General features: G+C 37.6%; 1 protein-coding gene across 2 annotated transcripts in view; it reads right to left on the bottom strand.

The window, feature by feature from the left end:
• Positions 1-14,415: 14,415 nt before the first annotated feature.
• Positions 14,416-24,233, bottom strand: part of SLC12A2 (solute carrier family 12 member 2) — a 104,824-nt gene continuing 95,006 nt past the window's right edge. For both annotated transcript variants that reach the window (XM_053566960.1, XM_053566961.1), the window contains 5 exons: positions 23,773-23,884; positions 21,392-21,478; positions 19,881-20,016; positions 19,365-19,432; positions 14,416-17,237 (listed from right to left, as the gene is read on the bottom strand). In XM_053566960.1, the coding sequence (XP_053422935.1) occupies positions 17,102-17,237; positions 19,365-19,432; positions 19,881-20,016; positions 21,392-21,478; positions 23,773-23,884 (539 nt within the window). In that variant the 3' untranslated portion in view covers positions 14,416-17,101. The remainder of the gene's footprint in view (positions 17,238-19,364; positions 19,433-19,880; positions 20,017-21,391; positions 21,479-23,772; positions 23,885-24,233) is intronic.

The following is a 24,233-nucleotide window of genomic DNA, read 5'->3' as shown; positions in this document are numbered from 1 at the left end:
TAAAGGTAATACTCAATATGATGAGATTTCGATTATTAATATTTATGCACCCAACCAGAACGCACCTCAATTTATAAGAGAAACTCTAACAGACATGAACAACTTGATTTCCTCCAGTTCCATAGTAGTTGGAGATTTTAACAACCCTTTACCAGTGCTGGATAGATCCTCCAAAAAGAAGCTAAACTAAGAAATTTTACATATAAACTTAACCATTCAACATCTGGACTTAACAGACATCTACAGAACATTTCATCCCAACAAAACTGATACACATTCTTCTCATCAGCCCACGGAACATACTCCAAAATCGACCACATCCTAGGCCACAAATCTAACCTCAGCAAATTTAAAAAATAGAAATTATTCCTTGCATCTTCTCAGACCATCATGGAATAAAATTTGAACTCAACAACAACAGGAACCTGCATACCCGTACAAAAACATGGAAGCTAAACAACCTTATGCTGAAGGATAGATGGGTTATAGATGAGATTAAGAAGGAAATCACCAAATTTTCAGAACAAAACAACAATCAAGACACGACTTACCAGAACCTGTGGGATACTGCAAAGGCTGTCCTAAGAGGGAAATTTATAGCACTGCAAGCCTTCCTCAAGAAAACGGAAAGAGAGGAAGTTAATAACTTAACGGGACATCTCAAGCAACTGGAGAAGGAAGAACACTCCCACCCCAAACCCAGCAGAAGAAAAGAAATAACCAAAATCAGAGCAGAATTAAATGAAATTGAAAACAAAATAATTATACAACAGATCAATAAATCCAAAAGTTGGCTCTTTGAAAAGATCAATAAAATAGACAAACCTTTGGCCAACCTAACCAGGAAAAAAAGAGTAAAATCTCTAATTTCATCAATCAGAAATGGTAACGATGAAATAACAACAGACCCCTCAGAAATTCAAAAAATCCTTAATGAATACTACAAGAAACTCTACTCTCAGAAATATAAAAATCTGAAAGAAATCGACCAATACCTGGAAGTATGCCACCTACCAAGACTTAGCCAGAATGAAGTGGAAGTGTTGAACAGGCATACATCAAGTTCTGAAATAGGATCAACTATACAAAATCTCCCTAAAAAGAAAACCCAGGACCAGATGGCTTTACATCAGAATTCTACCAAACCTTTAAAGAAGTACTAGTACCTATATTACTAAACCTTTTCCAAAATACAGAAAAAGAAGGAATATTACCCAACACATTCTATGAAGCAAACATCACCTTGATCCCCAAACCAGGGGAAGACCCAACAAGAAAAGAAAATTAGAGACCAATATCACTAATGAATATTGATCCTAAAATACTCAATAAGACCCTAACAAACAGAATCCAACAATACATCAAAAAAATTATACACCATGACCAAGTGATATTTATCCCAGAGTCTCAAGTCTGGTTCAATATGCATAAATCTATAAATGTAATTAAGCACATAAACAAACTAAAAAATAAAGACCATATGATTCTCTCAATTGATGCAGAAAAAGCTTTTGATAATATCCAGCATCCCTTCATGATCTGAACACTTAAGAAAATTGGTATAGAAGGGACATTTCTTAAACTAATAGAGGCCATCTACAGCAAACCCACAGCCAATATCATATTGAATGGAGTTAAATTGAAATCATTTCCACTTAGATCAGGAACCAGGCAAGGTTGCCCATTGTCTCCATTGCTCTTTAACATTGTAATGGAGTTTTAGCCATTGCAATTAGGGAAGAAAAGGCGATCAAAGGTATCCACATAGGGTCAGAAGAGATCAAACTTTCACTCATCACACATGATATGATCATATATCTGGAAAAAACTAGGGATTCTACTACAAAACTTTAAGAAGTGAACAAGGAATACAGCAATGTCTCAGGCTACAAAATCAACACCCGTAAATCTGTAGCCTTTATATATACCAACAATAGCCAACCCGAAAAAACAGTCAAGAACTCTATTCCTTTCACAGTAGTGCCAAAGAAGATGAAATATTTGGGAGTATACCTAACAAAGGATGTGAAAGATCTCTACAAAGAGAACTATGAAACTTTAAGAAAAGAAATAGCTGAAGATGTTAACAAATGGAAAAACATACCATGCTCATGGCTGGGAAGAATCAACATTGTTAAAATGTCTATACTACCCAAAGCAATATATAATTTTAATGCAATTCCTATTAAAGCTCTATTGTCATATTTTAAAGATCTTGAAAAAATAATACTTCATTTTATATGGAATCAGAAAAAACCTCAAATAGCCAAAACATTACTCAGCAATAAAAACACAGCAGAAGTAATCACGCTACCAGACCTGAGACTGTACTATAAATCGATAGTGATCAAAACAGCATGGTACTGGCACAAAAACAGAGAAGTTTTTCCAGAGAAGATGTCTGGAACAGAATAGAGAACCAAGAGATTGAATCCAGTACTTACTGTTATTTGATCTTTGACAAGCCAATTAAAAACATTCTGTGGGGAAAAGATTCCCTATTTAACAAATGGTACTGGGTGAACTGGCTGGCAACCTGCAGAAGACTGAAACTGGACCCACACCTTTCACTATTAACTAAGATAGACTCTCACTGGATAAAAGATTTAAACTTAAGACATGAAACTATAAAAATACTTGAAGTAAGTGCAGGGAAAACTCTTGTAGGAATCGGCCTGGGTGAATATTTTATGAGGAGGACTCCCCAGGCAATTGAAGCAGTATCAAAAATACATTACTGGGACCTGATCAAACTAAAAAGCTTCTGCACAGCCAAGAACATAGTAAGTAAAGCAAGCAGACAGCCCTCAGAATGGGAGAAAATATTTGCAGGTTATACCTCCGATAAAGGTCTAATAACCAGAATCCACAGAGAACTCAAACGCATTAGCAAGAAAAGAACACATGATCCCATCTCAGGTGGGCAAGGGACTTGAAGAGAAACTTCTCTAAAGAAGACAGATGCATGATCTACAAACACATGAAAAAAAGCTCATCATCCTTAATCATCAGAGAAATGCAAATCGAAACTACTTTGAGATATCACCTAACCCCAGTAAGAGTAGCCCACATAACATAATCCCAAAACCAGAGATGTTGGTGTGGATGTGGAGAAAAGGGCACACTTCTATACTGCTGGTGGGAATGCACACTAATACGTTCCTTCTGGAAGGATGTTTGGAGAATACTTAGAGACCTAAAAATAGACCTGCCATTCGATCCTATAATTCCTTTACTAGGTTTATATCCAGAAGACCAAAAATCTCTGAACATCTCACAGGTGTACCTGCCAGTTTGGGGCAGGGAGAAGGAGACTGCAGGAAAGAAGAGCCCAGATGTGTTATACAGCCCACCTTCCCCCTGGGCAGGGGTGCAGGGGTGCGTCCTTGCCTGGGCTGTGTACTCCTGGATTGTCTTACTTTCCATCACATGAGGCTCAATACTGGAACCCTGAACTGACATTGTAGCTAAAGGATTTAAGATGTTTAAGAAAGATGTTTGGAGAACACTTAGAGATCTAAAAATAGACCTGCCATTCGATCCTAAAATTCCTCTACTAGGTATATACCCAGAAGACCAAAAATCACATTATAACAAAGATATTTGTACCAGAATGTTTATTGCAGCCCAATTCATAATTGCTAAGTCATGGAAAAAGCCCAAGTGCCCATCGATCCACGAATGGATTAATAAATTGTGGTACATATACACCATGGAATATTCTGCAGCCTTAAAGAAAGATGGAGACTTTACCTCTTTCATGTTTACATGGATGGAGCTGGAACATATTCTTCTTAGTAAAGTATCTCAAGAATGGAAGAAAAAGTATCTAATGTACTCAGCCCTACTATGAAACTAATTTATAGCTTTCATATGAAAGGTATAACCGAACTATAACCTAAGAATATGGGGAAAGAGGAAAGGGAGGGCAGGGGAGGGGGGAGGATGGCCGGAGGGAGGGTAATTGGTGGGACCACACCACACCTTGGTGCATCTTACAAGGGTACATGTGAAACTTACTAAATGTAGAATATAAATGTCTTAACACAATAACTAAGAAAAAGCCAAGAAGGCTATGTTAACCAGTGTGATGAAAATTTGTCAAATGGTATATAAAACCAGTGTATGGTGAAAATAAATAAATAAATAAACAATCATGTAATTAAAAAGAAAAACAAGATGTTTAGGAGGAAACATCAGTAAGACAGGTGTGCACCTGGGCAGTGAGCACAAGGGAGGGTCCCTCAAGTGCCCCCGGTGGCTAAGAGCTGCCTTCTTCCTCCTCCTTTGGGAGGTGGGGGGAAGAGCTCACAGCAATTAACACCGACCCGTATCTCAGCAAGTTGATGTGTTTTCAGTTACTGAAATCTCACAACACCCTTCTGAACTGGGCATTAGTATCCTCATGCTGGGGTTAGGAGCAAGGCTTAGAGGACCTCAGGGGAGCATCCGTGGTCACAGCGAGCTGCGGGGTCAGCTCCAGGCGCCTGGCCAGTATCCTTGGAAAGCCACACCTGCACTTTTTTTGACTCTCATGCGTGGGCCTTCTAATATTTTTAAGTTCAACTTCTGAACTTCTCTGAAAAAAAAAACAAAAAACTGAAAATATAATATTCCATTCACTGAACTAAGCTGGTGGCTTTTTTCCTCATCACTTTTGTAGAAGTTCAAGAGATACACGTATTTATCAGCTATTCCAGTACAACCAGTTCATCCCACCGGACAGGTCTGCAATCTCAGCGTAACATGCACCTTTCTGCCAATGAGCTAATTTTGCAATGTGGTTTGAGAAACAGAAGAGTTACTTTGATGTTCTGGAATCGTTAAGCCCTCTGATGACAGAAGCATGACTTTTCCATTATCTACACACTATTTGCAAGATAATGAGTCCTTTTGGAAACCAATGAATATCTCCATAGATTTTATATTTTATAGTGTACTTTTCTGAGATTATGAAAAAATATCTGCTTCATGGGATTTATGTCAGTTCTAATAAGGAGAAAATTAAAACATAGAGCATTGCTTTTCTGCACTCATTTCTTTGGCCACAACACTTGAGAAAATTAATTAATGGAAGGTTGTAAGTAAATCCAAGAGTATGTCTCTTCTAGGGGATAGAAACAAATGAGAAAAAAAAAAAACATAAAAAAGAGAAATGAGAAGAAACAAAAAAGGAAATATGTTAGGTATATAACACATTTAAAATTACAAAATCATGCTCTCCTTAAATGCTAAAAGTTTTTCAGTGCATAAATATTAACATTTAAGGAAAGATTATTAAGGTTGACATAGCAAGAAATGAAAATAAAATACAAACCTACTTAAAGAAATGATGATTGGATGAACCCCATTTTTGGGTTTGGGCCCCCATGACTTTATTGGTGAATCAATTCATCAGTTCCTTAGCTAACTGTCACGATGAGCTCCAGATTCTGCATCTTACCTCTAACTCATATTCCATCATCCTTCCCCCATCTCCTTTACACCTTTACCCAAACCTGTGTTGTTAATTTCAGCATCACGAAACTTGGATGTTATCTTATCTCTCTTCCTTCCTTCTGCCCATACCACATCTTCTTGACTTTTAAAATTATTTCTCCGTGTTTTCTGAATCTAAACTCTCCTTTTCATTCTTTCTGTTTCAAGCCCCCATCATCTCTCACCTGATATACCAACGTCACCAATACCCTGCGCCTCCTCCCACATCAGCTGGGGACTAACCAACGTCTGCACTAGGCTTCCTGAAGCCTCTGTTGGGCACTGCACGCAAGGGTAACAGGGTAAGCTGCCGAGAATCAAATGCACATAGTAGGAAAAGTCAACCAGAGTTTTTTAATAGCTTTAGGAAAAGGACACATTGCCTATTTTGGTGAGAGAAGACCCTGCTGTTACATTTCTAAGGAAGTATTGCAAATCTAGATGCAGATATTGTAGGAAAAGCAGATGGTCTTGTGATCTAGAGTCTACTAGCTGAGCTTTCCTGCGTTTCCCCAGGGCCACAAAGACATGGCATCAAGGAAAGTTTAGAGCTTGTTAAAAATTTGGGTGAGGCTGCCCCCTAGTGTGGGAAGTATACACTATCCTAAGGAGAAAGGACAGAGGATGGCTGCTAATGAGTTAAGCCTTGTGCACATGGGCTTTGAGATGAGGACAGCTGTATGACTGCTGGGCTGGGGTGGAAAGAAGGAAGGGGAGTGAATATTGGGCATTTAGCTGTGGAGTTTTGGAACCTCCTAAAAGCACCAGGACCCGTGGGTTTGGCCTGCAGAGCTGCTTATCTTTCAATAAATGCTGGAACCTGGGCAAGAAGCCCCTGTACCTGAAGCAGCAGCCAGCAACTATGGACCAAAGATCCAAGGCCTTCCCCTTATTCTCTGGGCTACTTCAACCACAGATTCCAAAGGTAGACCAGAGAGCATGGCTCCTGAAAATAAAGAGGTTGTACTTGCTGCCAACGCTGTGGGTGTGGGCTAAGCTAGATTCGATTTATAATAGTATGGAAATGTGGTGGCTTTTCTGGCATCTATGTATCATGGACCAATTCTTACCTGTTATGTAAGGTCATTGATAATCTGACCCCAAGCCAACCTTAGAACATTTTCCCCAGCCATTCTTGCCAGATACTTTATATTCACAACACATTAGCCATTACTTGTCTTTAGATATGCTGCTTCTTCTAGAATGTTCTCCTCCTACCTCACTCCCATCTCTCTGCGGGGCAAATGCCTACCTCATTAACACTCAACACAAGTGTTTCCACCAGGAGAACCCTCTTTGCTCCGTCTCACTGCTCCTCTGCCTCCCACAGCACTTTCCGCAGTGTGAGTATGTGAACAGATTGTATTGCTATTCCTCTGTCCTTCTGTCTACTTTTCTCCCTAGATATACATCGGGTGAATGACAAAGAACAGGTAGCAAGCCATTCAACTAACACAATAAACATAACCCTTATAACCAAATGACAGAGTAATCTCATCATGATCATCATAGTGGACAGTGTAAATGCTCACTATGAACCAGGCACTCTTTCCAACTTTAGTAAATCGTCTTAATTTAATCCTCAGAATAACCAGTAAGATAGCTACTTTATTAATCCCATTCTGCAGATACGAACACTGAGGCAAAGGAAAGTTCACTTGCAAGTGACAGCACCAGAATTGGAATCTGAGCAGTTTGGCTCTGGAGCCTGTGATTTTCATCTTAAATACTAAGAATAGACTTTGTCATGCATTTTAAGGGAAGCTTGCTTGGCTAACCCCAGGAGGCGATCTCAGTTCTGCTAAAAAGGCATTTGCCTTTCTTACCAACAGTGTTGATGAAAGGTTCTTAGCTATTTTGTGACATGACAAGTGAAATTGAACACAGAAAATAAGCTCCCCACCTTTCTCCCTCACCTCCTCCACTCAACTTAAGAAGAAGAAAATCGTCAACTCCCACAATCTTGACCATCCTCTAAAGCGGAAAAAGTATCCAATATACTCAAGTACTTCTATGAAACCAACTTACATTTACTCACACTTTCTTACGAAAGATACTACACAACTATAGCCCAGGATGAAGGAGCGGAATGGAGGTAAGGAGGGAAGTTTGATAGAGAAAGGGTAAAAGGTGAGACCACACCTACAGAGCATCTTGCAAGGGTACAAGTCTAATCTATGAAGTGTAGAACATAAATGTCTTAACACAATAATCAAGTAAATGAGGAGAAGGCTATGTTGATTGGTTTGATGTAACCATGTCAGATTGTATAAAAAAAATCAACATATTGTACCCCATGTATGCATAAATGTATTCAGGATCTATGCATATATGACTTAATAAAAAAAATAAAGCAGATTTGGGGCTTGGTCCCTGGAACCAATGCTGAAGGCAGAAGAGCACCTTTCTTTCTTTGGGGTGCTATCCCTTCCCCATTTGGTGCGTTTAGGTGGGCACAATACCCCATCTCCCTGGCAAAATGATTGGTCCTGGGATGGGTACGTGTCTGGAGTTTTCTAGAAACCTGAATCCTGTGTGACGTTACCCAGAGCTGCCAGGCAGCTGGAGCCCAGTCGTCCATGAGCTTAGATTCCTCAAGCCTTCTGCAGTGAATGCAGGTGTGGTGAAGGGGTTTCCTCTGCTTACAGTATGTTAGAATTGCCCCAGCATGGTGATAACAAAAACAGACTTTTAGTCAGTTTCACATAAAAACCTCTACTGATAATGAAGCCCCTGATGGCCTGCGAACTAGCATGGCTCACTCCCGTCCTGCTGGCCTTGGAAGGACATTGCTTGTGTCCTTCATGAAGCCGAGGGGTCCGATTCTTTTGAATCTATGAACTCTTCCATTTCCTTCTAGTAAATGCCATCCCTTTCCACTCATCCATTCTGAAACTATTACCCAGGAGTGGGGGTTCTGCACGTAAAAGGCTGCATAGAGCAGTAAGTATTCCCTCACCCCTGGAGGGGAAGAAGTCATCTTCTTCGGCCGTAGTGAAAGGCTGAGTGATGAGGCTGTTAGCACTCTTACAAACTTCCAGCGCAGACCATGTGCTCACTGAATGTGGAGCTTCACGGGGGCTTGGAAGAACATCGGGGTGAGGTGCTCATTAAAAAGAAAAAGAAAAACACTTCAAACTTAGCCTAGGACGACATGGGTGGCAGACACTTTTCAGTCTCATGCTACAGCCTTATTTAACAGTCTCACCTGAGGATTATGAACCTAGGGCAGCAGGTAAGTTCTCAAACTTTTTGGTCTCAATACCCTTTAGATCAAGATCCTTGTGTGTGTGTGTGTGTGAGACCTGTTAATATATCACATTAGATGTCGAAGCTGAGAAATTTTAAAAATGTTTATTATTAAAAATAATAAATCCAACACATGTAAATATAACATTTTTTTTAAAGTACACTTTTCAAAGACTATGGTTAGGAAGATAGGCATTGTTCTGTACGTTTTCAAATCTCTTCAATGTTTAGTTAGTAGATGGCAGATGGACTGTCACAATGCTTCACAGGTCCCCTTAGACGCTGGAACAGTGATGTCATCGGATGTCACCTAACCTCTGGAAGACACCACTGTACACTTGGGAAAGAATGAGTAAAAAGGCAACTACCATTTTAATATTATGAAAGTTGATTTGGCTTTACAGAAGCCCAGGAAGAGTCTTGGCACTGCCCTGGAGCCCCCAAGCCACGTTAGGAACCGCTGATCTAGGGATTTGACTTCCCTACTTACATTTAAGGGCTTAGTCTCTAAAAAGTTAAAATGTTTTACTCCGTTAGAGATGTAAATATTTTCTGACCAATCAAAAAGACAGCCTAAAGGTTAGAATCTGTGTCTTAGCCAAAGATTCAAAATGCCTTTCCCAGAGAAAGCCGTAAATCTCCTTTCTCCATCCTTCTCTGAGCCGGTTTTGCCACCTAACTGGTTTTCTCATGAATAAATCTCTTAATTTATTTACTCTATTTGCGTGCTCTTGTCTTTTAACTTTTGGAAAACTATAATTTAACATGCTGTTGGCTATTTCTGGAATAGTCAGCAAGAATCATGTAAAAAAGTCTGTACTTCCAGGTAGGCTGGCCCTTGTGAAAGTAAAAAGGGGAAAAGAAGTGGTTTTGCTTAAAAAATAACAAAACAAAGCAACAAGACCTTCTTCTGCAGCTAGAAAACATCCTGGAGGAAATTAAACAATCAAAGGCCCTTCTAGCATTTCAGAATCCCAATTCACAAGGTAGAACTTTTTGCCACTTTTTTTTTTTTTTTTTTTTAGCTCACGGCCCACTTGAACCTACAGTTGAACTTCTGCTGCACACTTAAATTATGTTGATCAAAGAAAGGAGTATAAAAAAGAACATACTTACTGTGCTTTAAACTACTTTCAAAAATAATTAATGACCTTTGAAAATTTTTCATGGCACAACCAAGATCCTCTCACGGCACACTGGTTGAAAATCCCTGGAGTAGACAGTAGCACAGACAGGACCAGGACCAGAAAGGAGCCTGACACCTGGGAGCCTCCTGACAGCCCCCTCCTGGGCACCCCTGCTCTGCACACCGTTCTGGGTGAAAGCAATCCAGAGCAGTCGTACAGGAATGGGCCTGAAGTATACACATTCTGCTGGAGGGTGGTGGTGGCAGTGACAAGGTCATGAAGACAACGTCAATTAAAGCACTTCACTGATTCCAGTTGTGTTGAAGGAAAACAGTATGAAGGATGAACTCACCATTCCTGCCGGTGGTGTTGGGTCCCTCATTGTAGAATCCTAGTATTTGCTGTTATGTATTATTTGAACAATATGTTCCGAACTGAAAGCTAACTAGCTGGTACACAACTTAAGAAATGATGGAAGGAAAAACTGTGCTAGACTTGTGAAAAACTGTGTAGTTCTATGGTGACAAACGATTTTAAAGCACCCTGGTGACTTCCTATGATGGTGTTAGAATGTACCTTTGCCTACCACCATCATAAAGCACCAAGCTGCAGCCTGGGGCAGGGAAGAGGATCTCTGCCAGATCATTGCTGCCAGTACACTGAAGATTGCAGAATGGGATGTGTTGTGGGGTAAGAAAAAGAAAATACAGGAGCAAGTTCAGATGAAGGATCAGACTTCCAAGGTTGCTGAAGTTGCTTACAAGCCCTAAAAAACCCAAAGTCAAACCAGCTAGCAAAGAAACCTCTGGCCCAGAACAAAAGATTCTGAGAATTCTCTGCAGTCATCAGACCTCTGGGCTGCCCCCAGCAACAACCAGTGTGTGGTCATCAGAAGGGGAAATCTTTGCATGCAGCCATGGAACTCACTGGAAGGCCAGTGCTTCCTCTTCTCTCCTTTCCAAATGAGTGTTCTTCTAGCGAATTTCCCTGTTTTCTAATTAGAGGTAAATTTGGAGCAGTCTAGCTCAGTGGTTAAGAGTATGAAGTACAGTTACGCTCCCTGAATCTGGACCCTGGCTTTGCATTATGTGACCTGGATTAATTCCTGTATTCCCATCTGAGTAATGGAGATTACCAAATCTACCTCATATTTGTGAGGATTAAATGAGACAAAAATTGCTGAGTATCTGGTACACAGAGGCATTCAATAAACATCAGTCGCTGTAAGGTGAATTAGGGGTACCATTTGGCTATTCATAGGGTGTAGGATAAGGAGCCCTACCTGGAGCTGATGGTCATAGAGGTGCTGGACGTGGACCCCATGTTCCTGTAACCTGTAACTACAGTCTTCCAACAGAGGCAAGGGGCTTAGGGTTTTCCTCTCATTTTCAGTTAAATGTGGGACAGCATGACTGTTTAGGGCAATCCTGGGGAAATCTATTGGTTTAGTCTTCCTAGCCACTGCCTCTTCTTTTTAATGATAAAAGTCTTTTTTTTTTTTCTAAATGAAGAATTCGTTGTGTGTCAAATGGGCAAATATTCATGCCTAATCAATGACATAGCTGAATCAGGGGACCCCATTTCCCACACTGAGCCCACTGGGACCCCTCTCTAGCCATTTCTGCCCACACTTGTTAAGACACACCACCGATTCTACTGCAGCTGTTGCTAAGCTCCTGGGACAGAGTATGGTTGCCTTTTCAAGCCGCAGGGCACACTGTGTGTTGACAGTCTAACTGGCAGCCCCAGTCAAGCCTAGAGGGGCAAACCAGAGAAGAAGGGAAGAGCCCGATGACGCTGTTCCCAGTCCCTTATCTCAGATGCCTTTCTGGACTTCCTTTTTCTGTAGCTTTGGATTCTACTCCTGCCACTGACAAAGACCTAACGAATATGAAGGGAAAAGTTTGAGGACTTTGGAAAGGAGGTGAGGACTTGAATTCATAGCTAGTATTATGGAGAAATGGAAATCTATGTAAACCACAGAGGAAAGGCAACCATAGAGAAGGAAAAGTTATTCTGAAAAGCAGCATACGTGAAGAAGATTTCACTTAGAACAGAGTTGATGCGGCAGAAGTAATGTGTGTTTATACAAGCCCTCAAGTTCATTCTGGTGCACGCCGCAGTTTGAGAAGCACTGTTTTAGTCAATGTTTCAATACACAATACACCTGTGCTTCCTTACTATCAATTTTGTGGGGGAAAAAAGTATGAAATTTATGTCAATAATACTAAACTCACAGGTGCATGGATAGTAAGCAAAGGATTATCTTTATGGATGGAAAAACCACAGAGAAACAGATAACCCACGAGACACAGGTTACAGCTCTGAGAATGTGGAAGATGCTGCTTAAATGAAGAAATCCAAAATTTCAAAAAAAAACTGACTTCCATCCTTCCCAAATCCCTATTTCCCACCATGCAATAGGACTGTGAGTCTTTTAAGAATAAAAATGCAAATCTTGGCAACCCTTTAACATAACTTTCTATTTCACTGCTACCCCCACCACTTCCCCAACTGTCCTTGTTACCTTCTGAATTTCCTAATTATTAATTTCTTAGGAATTTAAAAGAGTTTTCATGGCTTAAGCAAAGATGTTATAACCTGTGGCTTCTTCTGTGGTTATTTAGATAAGCACCTACAGACAGACTGTTCCTTTTCATGTTGTGATTACCTCCTTCAAAAAAAAAGGATTAGAGCCTAATTTTATTTAGAATGAAAAAGAGCAAGTATAATGAATTGTATCTTGTAAGAGTTCATATCTTATAGAATGTGTACCTTATGTAAATAAAATATATGAACATTGACTAATTTTCTATTTTTTTTATCTCTTATTAGAGATATGAAAGTTGGATATAAAATCATCTGATAAACTTCCCTTCTTTAGACAAGTTAACTCTACCAGGATAAAGTCTCCACAATCATCTACTGCAAAGGCTTCAGTATTATTCTAATGAAATTCTGGCAAGTATTTTTTTTTTTTTTTTACATTCAATATCCATGGATCACTGATCTTGTTTTGTGGATTAAAAACACCCCTTATTTTCATTTGTAGCTATGGGTAGAATACATTGATAATTTACAGTCAGATGATAGAATAGTAGAACAAATGGTATGTATTGATAATGTGCTATTATTTTGGAGAATGAATTCTTGATCTGTAAGGACAGCAGCCACAGGGACTGACTAAATCAGAGACATTCATGCTTTCCCTAAAACAGTAGTTTCCAGCTTCTACCTTGTCTAACCCAAAATTCAGCAGTAGATTCAAAGGGGAGAGAAGTTCTTAAAGCTATCATTTAACAGCCTGTCTGAAATGCCCATCACACATGTAAAACAATTCTATGAGCACTGCCACCAGATTCCACACAGGGCAACGGAACTTAGATCTTTAGTTGTTTGAGTGCTCTACAAAAAAATGTATGTCAAATTGATTAACCAACACATTTCATTTATTTACTATTTGAACTAGCTAAACTAAATGGTATTTTCTATGGAGTATTTCCTAGAACTTGTACTATCTTTACCCCCCAAACATTAGACTACCATCTATTTCCTTCGATCCCACCAACATCCTGTTGGTACTTAAAGAGGGAAGCATATCAAATGAACAAAAAAATCTAGTGAATTAACAACAACAACAACAACAACAAAAAACCCCTAACAGCTCAAAGTTACTTACATTCCTGTTTTGAAAACTGGTCTGATATTATAAAATGTCACAGCTATAGTCACCTTTGAATTTTCTTTTAACATCCCAAAAAAGTAAAACGGCCTTCATAATAGCTTGTGTGAGAATAAGCAAGAAGCAAAAATTTCAGTGTGATTTAATAAGCACTTAGACTTAATTTCAGACTTATTAAAGAAAGCATGCTATGGCCAATCTATAATTTTAACTGTAATCTGTATTACCTGAGAACACACTTGCTGGAAAGATAGGGATGTAGTTGAAAATGCCCCATAAATCCTACTTGTCTCCCTTACGATCACGATCAGGTAGCAGTAAATCATAATGGAGAGATCCCTGGAGGTGAAAGACCTGGGCTCTAGGCCAATATCCTTTGTCGATTTACTACATGACCTTGGGAAACTCCCTAAACTGCTCCAAGCTGCTTTCTCAAAAAGAAAAGAGATAAATAACTGACCTACATATATAATGTACCTACTGTAATTTTCAAATGAGTCAGTTAAAATGCTTCATGAAGCTATAAATCAGCTTAGCCAAAAATCTGTGGAAGAAAAGAATCAAATTATATTCAGGGATTATGAATCTCTTTTAATCTTCTAGTTTGCTCATTCATAAATGAGGGATTTGGTCCAAAGATAAAGCAGAAAAGGTAAGTCATTTTTTAACAATCAACCATCTGCATCTTACACAGTTCCCTCAAATTGTTAGTATCAAATAGTGATTATTCCAAAGGCTTAGGGATGAAGGATTTCAAGTCACTTTTCACAAATATTAAGGTAAGAACTCAGACATTAATGGAATAGTTGTCTAAATGATATTAAATCACAAAGTTGGCATAGACTTATAAAAAGATATGATAGAAGAGCAGACATAAAATAGTTTTAATGAATCCACTTCCTTTATTGCAGTAACTTCTGTACAAAGCAGCAACTGCAATTCTCAAAGTTAAAACATTAGAAAAGCATTTGTGTGACAGTTATAGTACAGTATTATCAAAATATTACATTTTCAAACTTAGTAGATAATCATCCACCACAGCTCAAATCTTTAAATTATTTCTATAGTCTTAAAAAATATGCAATGTCAGAAAGCATATAAAAAGAATGTAAAAGGAAACCTAAAATACAAATGAAATAATGTAACAAATAAATATTTGATTTCAGTAACTGTTATAATCAGCTTAACACCACCATTCTCCCTCAACCCACTGAATTCTCACCTATTGGAATAATGAACTGCCAAATGCCATTGTGTAATTATTTATTTCCAAGTCTCAATGATTATGACTAAAAAAATATTTGGCATTAATCAAAATTCAGCATAAATAAAGTACAGTAACTTCAACGCTAGCTAACATCTCTATGAATTGTTGAAATTTATTAGAAAATTTTTGACCTGGTGTCTAGTGCTAAGTGAAAGTAATACAATTTTTTTTAAGTGAAAAGCTTCTTACATTATTTCACAGACAATATTACCCTCCCCACATTATGCATATTTAGATATATTTTATGTACTTTATACACATGTATAATGCATGACATTTGGTTCCTGTAGTACAGACCACAATGATGTTTTCCTGAATGGGAAAAACTCAAAAAAACCCCAAAACAAAACAAAAAAACCCAACAACAAAATTAAGTGTACCTGTGCACATTTCAAGATAGCAGCACTTGGTCCATGCCCTATTATCTATCCATTTAGAAGTTCACACATGATATTGTTTACTGAGCATTTCTACTGTCTTTCCTCCTAAACACTGCGAAACCAGCAATAAAGGGAACAAAAGCTAAGAATTGTGATGTAGAAAATTTTTTCCAGAAAATTAGTTTCATTTTCTTAATATTCTGAATTCAAAACAATCAGACTTCCAATTTATACTGAGTCTATACTCACGCAGCCAAGTACTGCACCATTGCAAAGAATAATTTAGTAGATTTCTATCAAGATACACGAAAACCTGCATAAATTCTATACCATGAAGACTTATGCCAAAGAACCCACTGAGCCGTATTTTAGATGAAATGTTTTTTATCTTTTAACTGGATAACTGTAACATTATAGCATGCATGACCTTCAAATGATCACCTTTGTTCTCCATGAAACCTGTACCTGTCAATCCGATTTTAAACTTATGTTTACAAAACAAAAAACAAACAAAAAAAATCAAATGAATCTTAATCACCTTAAAATGCAAAACACCAACAACATGAATTCCGTTGCATGTACACATACACATCTGTGTGTGCACACACATACATACACACACATACAGACATGTAGACATAAATCCCTTGAAATGTTTTTAGGAAATCCTTCCTTGAATAAAAAATGAAAAACTTCACATTAATAATTCTGTATAAAGCTTTTAGTACATATACACTGTCAAAATTGTACTAGTAGACTAGGATGTCAAAACGGACATTTCAGAAGCACAAACTGGCAGTTTTTCCTTAACACAAAAGTTTTAAAGTATTAAGAATGGATTAAATTTAAATGTTCAGAATAATCTGTTCAAACCTGAGTGTATTAAGACTAAGTGTACTTGACAGCTGAATGAATTAAGCCTAAAAACATTTCACTAAGAAACCAGTGGTCCATTTAACCATTTGATGAAACATTACTTTAATGATTATAAAGGATGGTACAATATAGTGAAATTCCACTTAGTGTTTATTGAAATATTCTATTAAATGACATTGCTTTGTCCAAATTTCCTCCAGAAAAAAAAAAAAATCTGTTAGCATTTCTTATCAGTTCCTCAGATTTGAGGGGAATTCTAAATTAGGACAGATTTCTCTTCAAATAAATACAAATGATCTTGTTTAAAAAATGACATGTAATTTTTCAGCATGGTACATTGTAAGTATTGGAAAATAATGAAGATTGAAATAATAGCCAATCAGAAGAGATTAAGAAGGTATTTGGGGGCTTTTTATCTTAACTACATTTACATGTACTCATACAAACTTAACCTTGGGGTCACTTTTTGGTTACCATTTTTCATTAACTTGCCCTAATTTTCACTTTCAATACCTAACAGATACCTTTAAAAAAGTAATAGAAAACATACAGTACTCAACATTAATCGGTCGATGGAAGAAGAAGAGCAGTGTCCATTTTGTCTTAAGGTGGAAAAGACTAGAAACAAAGATAATAGCTGAAGGCAAAGATTGACATTCTATAAATTTATAAAAGAGGATATATGGATGAAATTTGGTTAATTTCAGAAGGCACCTCAAGGCTAAAGGCTTTTTGTACTCCTTTCATCAATCAAAAAATAACACATTTTTATTGCTATTCAAGTAGCAAAGGAAAACTACTCTCATGAACTTCAGTCCAAGAATCACCACCATTCATTAAGATTGAGATATGGAATTGACTAAAACTGAAGTCTCCACACACATATCAATGGAGCAACTTTCCTGTGTGCTTTCAAAATAATGAAATAGTGAAAGAAAAGTCACCATTTGCCATTGTGATGTTAATATGTTATTGAAGATTTCAGTTTACTTCACTAGGCACTGAAGTACCACTCTGGAGGACTGTCCATTGTGTGGAACATTTACGAATAGAAGGTAAGCACGCTCTGATGATTCCCACGGACGAGAAGGATTGGTGGGAGGTCTTTAGATAGAGCTTCTAACCATGCCATGTACAGAGCACTAGACACAGCACCTTTCCGTGCAACTGGGAGACTCCTGGTATCCAAAAGAGAAAAGAAATTGAGTAATGCATTTAAACTGAGAAGACTAAAATGTAACAAAAATATTATAAATGATAGTAACTAGAATTTACGATAATTTATAATTACAGAACACTTCTGGGCATGGGAAAATACTCCATACAGGATTGCAACTATAGTTGTGTGTTACTTAACAATAGGTATGTGTCACAAGGTCATTTTCTCCTTGTGCAAAACACTGTGCACTGACACACATCTAGATGGTACAGCCCACTACACACCTGGGCTGGCTACCGCCCCAGCTACAAAACTGTGCAGCATGTCACGTATGGAGTTCTATAGGCAACTGTAACACAAGGGGAAGTATTTGTGTATCTACAGATAGAAAGGGTGCAGGGCATTCTTCCTTTCTTTCTTAGGGATGCCTGGCCATTCTCGCCCGCCTTTTCTCCCCACCCCCATCTTCCCTTCCTCTCACTCCCTGCTTTCTTCTCTATTAGTCATCTCTTCCCCACTCTATCTCCTCACTGTAATATAAAATCATCGCATACTTTTATATCCTAAAAAAAAAGAAAAGGTACATAAGAACGCACCATTCTATAATCTTAAGGGACCACTGTCATGTATGCAGCCCATCATTGACCAAAACACTTTCATGCAGGGTGTGACTGTATTAAACAAAGCACTACTGCAGGTTTTCTGTAAACAAAAGATATTTTAAAATCTGTTCATAAGAACAGTAAATATTTCTATAAACCATAATACATTTGGCATCTAACTCTAAATCCAAAATTCTCCCTTCTTCAATGAGAATACAGAGTGCCAAAAAATATATGCACATTTGAAGAAAGGAAAAAATATATTAAAATTGTAATACTTAAGCAACGTTTGACTTAGACAATTATAAGAGATAGAAGACAAACATTATCAGTATAGATTAGTACAATTTTTTCTGAGGCAGAGTCTTACTATGTCACCATCAGTAGAGTGCTGTGGCATCACAGCTCACAGCAACCTCAAACTCTTGGGCTTAAGCGATTCTCTTGCCTCAGCCTCCCAAGTAGCTACAGGCGCCCGCCAGGACACCTGTCTGTTTTTTTGTTGTTGCTGTTGTCACTGCTGTTTAGCTACTAAGCTATGGGCGCTGAGCCAATTATTACAATTTTAATGCAGTTTTTTCCTTTCTTAAAATGAATATACAATTTTTTGTTACCCTCTGTAGAATTTTTTTTTAGGAGAAAGGCATGTTTGTATCGGAATTTAGAAAACGAAATTTAGAATTACGGATAAATGAAATTCTTCTGTCTTTCTGAGTTTTAGTTTCTCCTCACAGGTGATGGTGTAGTGGCTGTTTACTATGCAGAGTGAAGTTTTTTTCTATAATCTAGGCTTCAGCGTCTTCCATTATAGGTATTTGATTATCATCAGCAGAACTTGAAACTTTCTGATTAAATGTTTGCTATTAAATTAACAATCCTTTAGTATCACTTTTTTTCATCATTTGACATGGTTTTTTGAAGACTCAGCTTTCCTGATCTATTAAAGACACAGGCTTCAGAACTGTGAAAATTTGGCTTCAAGTAACATCTAGGTAACCTATTTTAATGTAGAGGAAGAGCCAAAGTAGGCACTTAGCATCTATATTTAACTCGAGGAAAATGTGTCCATGTGTAAACTTTGTGTGTGAGGAAACCTGGGAGTGGGATTCAGATAGAAATCAGTATTCAAATTTAATCCTCTAAATAACTTTCTGCAGTTATTTTCATAAGGAAGCTATCCAGGATCCAAATTTTAACATAAGACCATCCCACCTCACTTATCCTTTAATGGCCATGCGATAATGTTTACAAAGCTAAGAAATTTTGAAAAAGTAAGAAGGAGGGTAAAGAAAAGTTTCAGAATAACCTATTGTGATAAAGAATTGCTTAGATTCAGACACACTTGGGTTAATATTTCTGTTTGTCTCTCCTAATTTAAATGATTTCTCCCCAAAATCTTATACTATATTCAAAGAAGTTTTTTTTTCTTATAACTACTAACTTATTGTGGGTACTATATAGATATGTACTTGGACTCAAAATTGATTCGAAGTACATTATCATTAAACAAATAGCAATACAATCTTAATACAGATATTACTTACATGACAATAATATTAGCTGTACTTGAATGTTCCTTTAATAATTCATTTAACCTGATCTGCCGGTATGTCTAGAAAAGGAAACAGGACAAAGTCATTTCTAGGCCATTTGAAAATTAGAATCTAGCATGAGCCATAAAATTATAAGTAGACAATGAAATCAAAATGAATCTGATGTCATAAAAATATCTGTTTCCTACTTTTAAAAAGTAATTATTTCCACTATCCACACATAAATCTATACTTTGCCTGGTCACTGGGCCAAATTCTTCTCTTTTATCCTCCCCTCCAAACCCAAGCAGCTGGACACCTGTTTTCTGTCCTCCTGAAGTACACTTCTTTTTATTTTTTATTTTTGTTATATTTTCCCTATTACATGGAAATTCTTCCAATAACTTGAAGTGGATTTAATTTATACAACGGCTTCCTTGCATTTTAAATTGGAGTTCTTGGTATTTATGTCTTAAGAATTTTAAAGGATAACATAGAAGATTAATGAAGGGTAGAAGAAAAGAATACCTTTGTCTTATAAAGTTCAAGCTCATTATCTGTTATTCGCCATGGTTCATCTTCTTTCATTTTATCTGCAATATCTTGTTCTTTATCATCTTCATGAAGTCTGTATGGCTCAATCATTTCATCAAAAGCTGTAATACTTATAAAAGAGACCACTGACCATTAACCTTATCTGAATTACATAGCAGAAGTCTTAAACAATAAATTAAAACTTGAAAACTTAATGCTCTCATCTATTATGCTCCCTTCCACAGCCCAACTATAACGATCGCTGTCAATTTATTAAAAAAAGAAAAGGCAATTTCTAGCCTTTCAAGCTGATTTAGAAATTTAGGAGCATAATGACCACACAATTTGAGTACCCCTCATCCGCATTTTCAAATGCTATGAAATTCGGAACTTCCTAAGTACCAACATGATGCTCAAAGACAATGCTCACTGGAGTGTTTTGCATTTCAGATTTCCAGATTAGGAATGCTAAACCAGTATGTATAATGCAAATATTCCTAAATCTAACAAAATCTGAAATTCAAAATACTTCTGGTCCAACCATTAAAGATAAGGTTTATTACTCAAACTGTAATGAAATTGTTTTAAATGCTGACGCTGATCGCTATCTGCCCCTGCCCCACCCTGAATACATTTTATCAAAGTAGCCAAAATGATGCCTTTGAGCAGTAAGTCAAATTGTGCTACTTTGCTCAATACATTCAAAGGCTTTCCCAGTTCAAATTTCAATGAATGAAAGTAGTGCAAGAAAATACAATAGAACATTTTGAAGGGAGAAAAGGGCAGATACTAAAACTTTAGAAAGACACAGAATTAATTTCTAGATCCAAAGATCCTTACTAGGATAAATTAATGACATTCTAATCCCCTATGAATAATGAAAAGCATTTTTCATATCAAATCTAGTGTAAAGTACATGGTATGTATAGTTTTATAATAGAAGCCATCTCTCCCTGATTATAAGTCTCACAAGGTAGACCTTACTATTTTCTATTTAAAAAATAGAAAATATCAGCTTCATCATTTATCAAACATTTATCTGAAAAAAACTATCTTTGATAAAATAAACAGAACTATAACAACCTCTATATACCATTTACAGGTAAAATATTTTAAGAGTTCATGCTAAGAGAATTCTGAATGCAATTACTGTACACAAATTCTTAGATTAGAAATAAAACAACAGTAGAAAATAATAGGTATTTCGTGTAGGGACTGAGTGGTTATAATGCATGTGGGGGAAATGAATCATTTTTAGCATTAACAATTTTCAGAAATCACACAAAGTAGTAATTGAAATCCTCTCTGAAAATTGAAAAAACTCTGGGTATACTTCAATATCTGTGACAGGCATGCCAACCATTAGTGCTAAATTTTAAAAAACTGACTTCACATGTAATTAATAGCAGAAAAAAATACCCTGGGTAATTAGTTTAAGTTGAATCTGTGCCTGAGTACGGAATCTATCAAAGTATCAGAAATTTATAATTTATACAATAACTTACTTTTCTTTCTTTGGTTTGGTATTGATATCTCCTAGGACCATAATATCTGAGAAGTCTATCCGGAACTTACTGAGCAACGTAGCCATCCTACAACAGAAATGAGTAACAATGAGACACTTGAAGGATGTACAGAAGCACCAAGAGTTCCCTTCTTTCCTGGGCTGGATCCATGTACCTTAAGAGCGTGGTTTACAGGAAAAGTCTATCAGGTGCTGAACAGCGCCCATCTGAATTAATTCACACCGTTCATTCACAAGCAGACTTGTAAATTCCCTGAGCAGAGACTACTGTTACATTCTTTACTTTCTCTGAATCTCTCCTTGGTATCCAATAGTGAGTAAAGACATTACAAATGAAATCCAAATGACAACTAGTGCTGGTTCTTGGGGGGGGGGGGGGCACGCGAGAGGTAGGGCATGATTAAGTGGGTTTTTAAAAATTATTATTTTAGAATTATTAGGGGGCATTCGTGTTTTATTTATATACTTTGTTTTCTGCACAAATTGAGTCAATAAGGTCATAAGCATGCCCCCCACCCAGATAGCCCACACTACACCCAAGAGGTGTGAATTTACTTCCCCCACCCTCCATTCCTGTAAGTGAAACGTCATGGGCATGGAGACAATTAGTGTTTTTAAAGCTAATTTTAACCAAATTATATTGGTAAATACATGGATTTCAGTAAAAACTAGTAAATGAATAATTATTTTTAATTATTCTTCATTTAAGAAGAATGGTTATATCAACATCCAAACATGACTTTGGGAGCCAAACTGAATATTCAGCTAATAGCAGATTAACTTCACAGATTGGGGGGGGGTGCGCGGGGGGATGAAGAATTGGAATAGGTCTGGAAAAGGAATAACAATAAGCCTGATTATTCAGTAAGTACTCTTTTGGAGGTATTGTTGGCAATCACTGGTGGCACCATTCGAGATAAATTGAATACAGAAACATACACACAAGAAAAGCAATAAAAAAACCAGAATTTTTAATGAAATAAGTTTTTAACATTAAGATATGAGATATTAGAAAACAGAGGTTTTATAGGTTTAACTATTAAATTCATTACTAGTACTTCTTACATAATTCATTATTTGAAATGATTTAACACCTACTTGAATTCCAGTATCTACCTAAACTAAGTGCAAAACATTATAGGGTCCATGAAACTCAAATTTAAGAAAATATAATACAGGCCATAATGTGAGGAGTGGTAGTATCAGTGTATTCTGATTCAGAAAAGAAACATAATAACTAGTCAAGGGGGCAAAATGAAAAAAAATGGGGAAGGCACGTGGAAGAACCTAGCTGGGTTTTAAGGAATAGAGTATTTAAACAGGTAATAGGAACGGCAAGTAAAGAGCTGTTTACAGGATAGAGATGAGCACAGGGAGAAGCCTGAGCTCACAGCATGTGTGGGACATGTGTGGAACTGTAAACAAGTATCGGGCATACTGGGGGAATAGGAGATAAGAATGGAAAAGGACAGGAGGACAAATTGTCAGGGGCACTATAGCAATTAGACTTTCTCTGATAGATGATGGACAAGTTGTTGAAGTATTCCGTGGAGGATCATACTCTGCTTTCCGAGTATGAAGCAGGAAGCAATGTCTACAATACGTACAGACAGGAGTATCAGAGACAAGACACGGGTACTGAAGGCAGAGGAGGGAAGCCCTGAAAGCAGAAGGAAGATACGGCAGCACAGGCAGGAGGAAGATGGGTAACAAGGCCATCCTGCATTTCTGTTGTCTAGAAGTCAACAGAATGCACCCCATGCATGAATACGCAATCTTTGTGTACTTTCTTCCCTAATTAAAAGAAAAAAAGCTGGGCGGCGCCTGTGGCTCAGTCGGGAAGGCGCCGGCCCCATATACCGAGGGTGGCGGGTTCAAACCCGGCCCCAGCCAAACTGCAACCAAAAAATAGCCGGGCGTTGTGGCGGGCGCCTGTAGTCCCAGCTACTCCAGAGGCTGAGGCAAGAGAATCGCTTAAGCCCAGGAGTTGGAGGTTGCTGTGAGCTGTGTGAGGCCACGGCACTCTACCGAGGGCCATAAAGTGAGACTCTGTCTCTACAAAAAAAAAAAAAAAAAAAAAAGAAAAAAAGCTGCTTAACGTTTTTATGTTGCAAGTATTTAAGGAGGACCCTCTCAATGCTAACATGTTAAAAAATATATTTAAACAAAATTAAGTACCTACAACTTAAACATGAACACTAAATTAAAGAAAATGAAGTTATACTTAACTAGATTTTTAGCTTCAGTACAGAGGAACACGACTGACATTTTCTGGACTGTCTAATTATTATACTCCTCAAGCCCATAATGTGAAAATGAAGTGTCACTAGATCAATGCCTTCAATTTTAAAATGAACTTACGCTCTCCGGTCATGGTCTATTCTGTTTATTTTTCCACCAATGAATACTCTGATCTTACAGTCTTTCCACTTTTTCTTGGTAGTCAGAAGATAAGGTATTAATAAGGTCAAACCTGAATTATAAAAATATAACAAATGATTTATAAAATGCCAATTTCTCATTCAAAAACTTTTAATTCCAATTTAGTCTCTAAAATACATGTTTACTACAATTTAATATAAAACAAAATTCTTTCCGTCCTTCCTTGATAATCCAGTCAGAACAGCCACTAGGGCAGGCCTGTGCAAGGAAGAAGATCCAGAGGAGTCTGGGTCCACCTGGGAAGGCTGCCAAATGGGCCAGTGGACAGGCAGAGCTGGGAGACTAGACACACGCGGGAGGACCGAGGAAATGAGCGCACTGGACGACCCTACTGGTGGGAGACTGGACACACACGAGGAAATGAGCGCACTGGACGACCC

Source organism: Nycticebus coucang, chromosome 17 (genome assembly GCF_027406575.1).
Source record: "Nycticebus coucang isolate mNycCou1 chromosome 17, mNycCou1.pri, whole genome shotgun sequence".
NCBI lineage: Eukaryota > Metazoa > Chordata > Mammalia > Primates > Lorisidae > Nycticebus > Nycticebus coucang.
The sequence above is the reverse complement of the archived record's forward strand: the minus strand, read 5'-3'. Positions and strand labels throughout refer to the sequence as shown.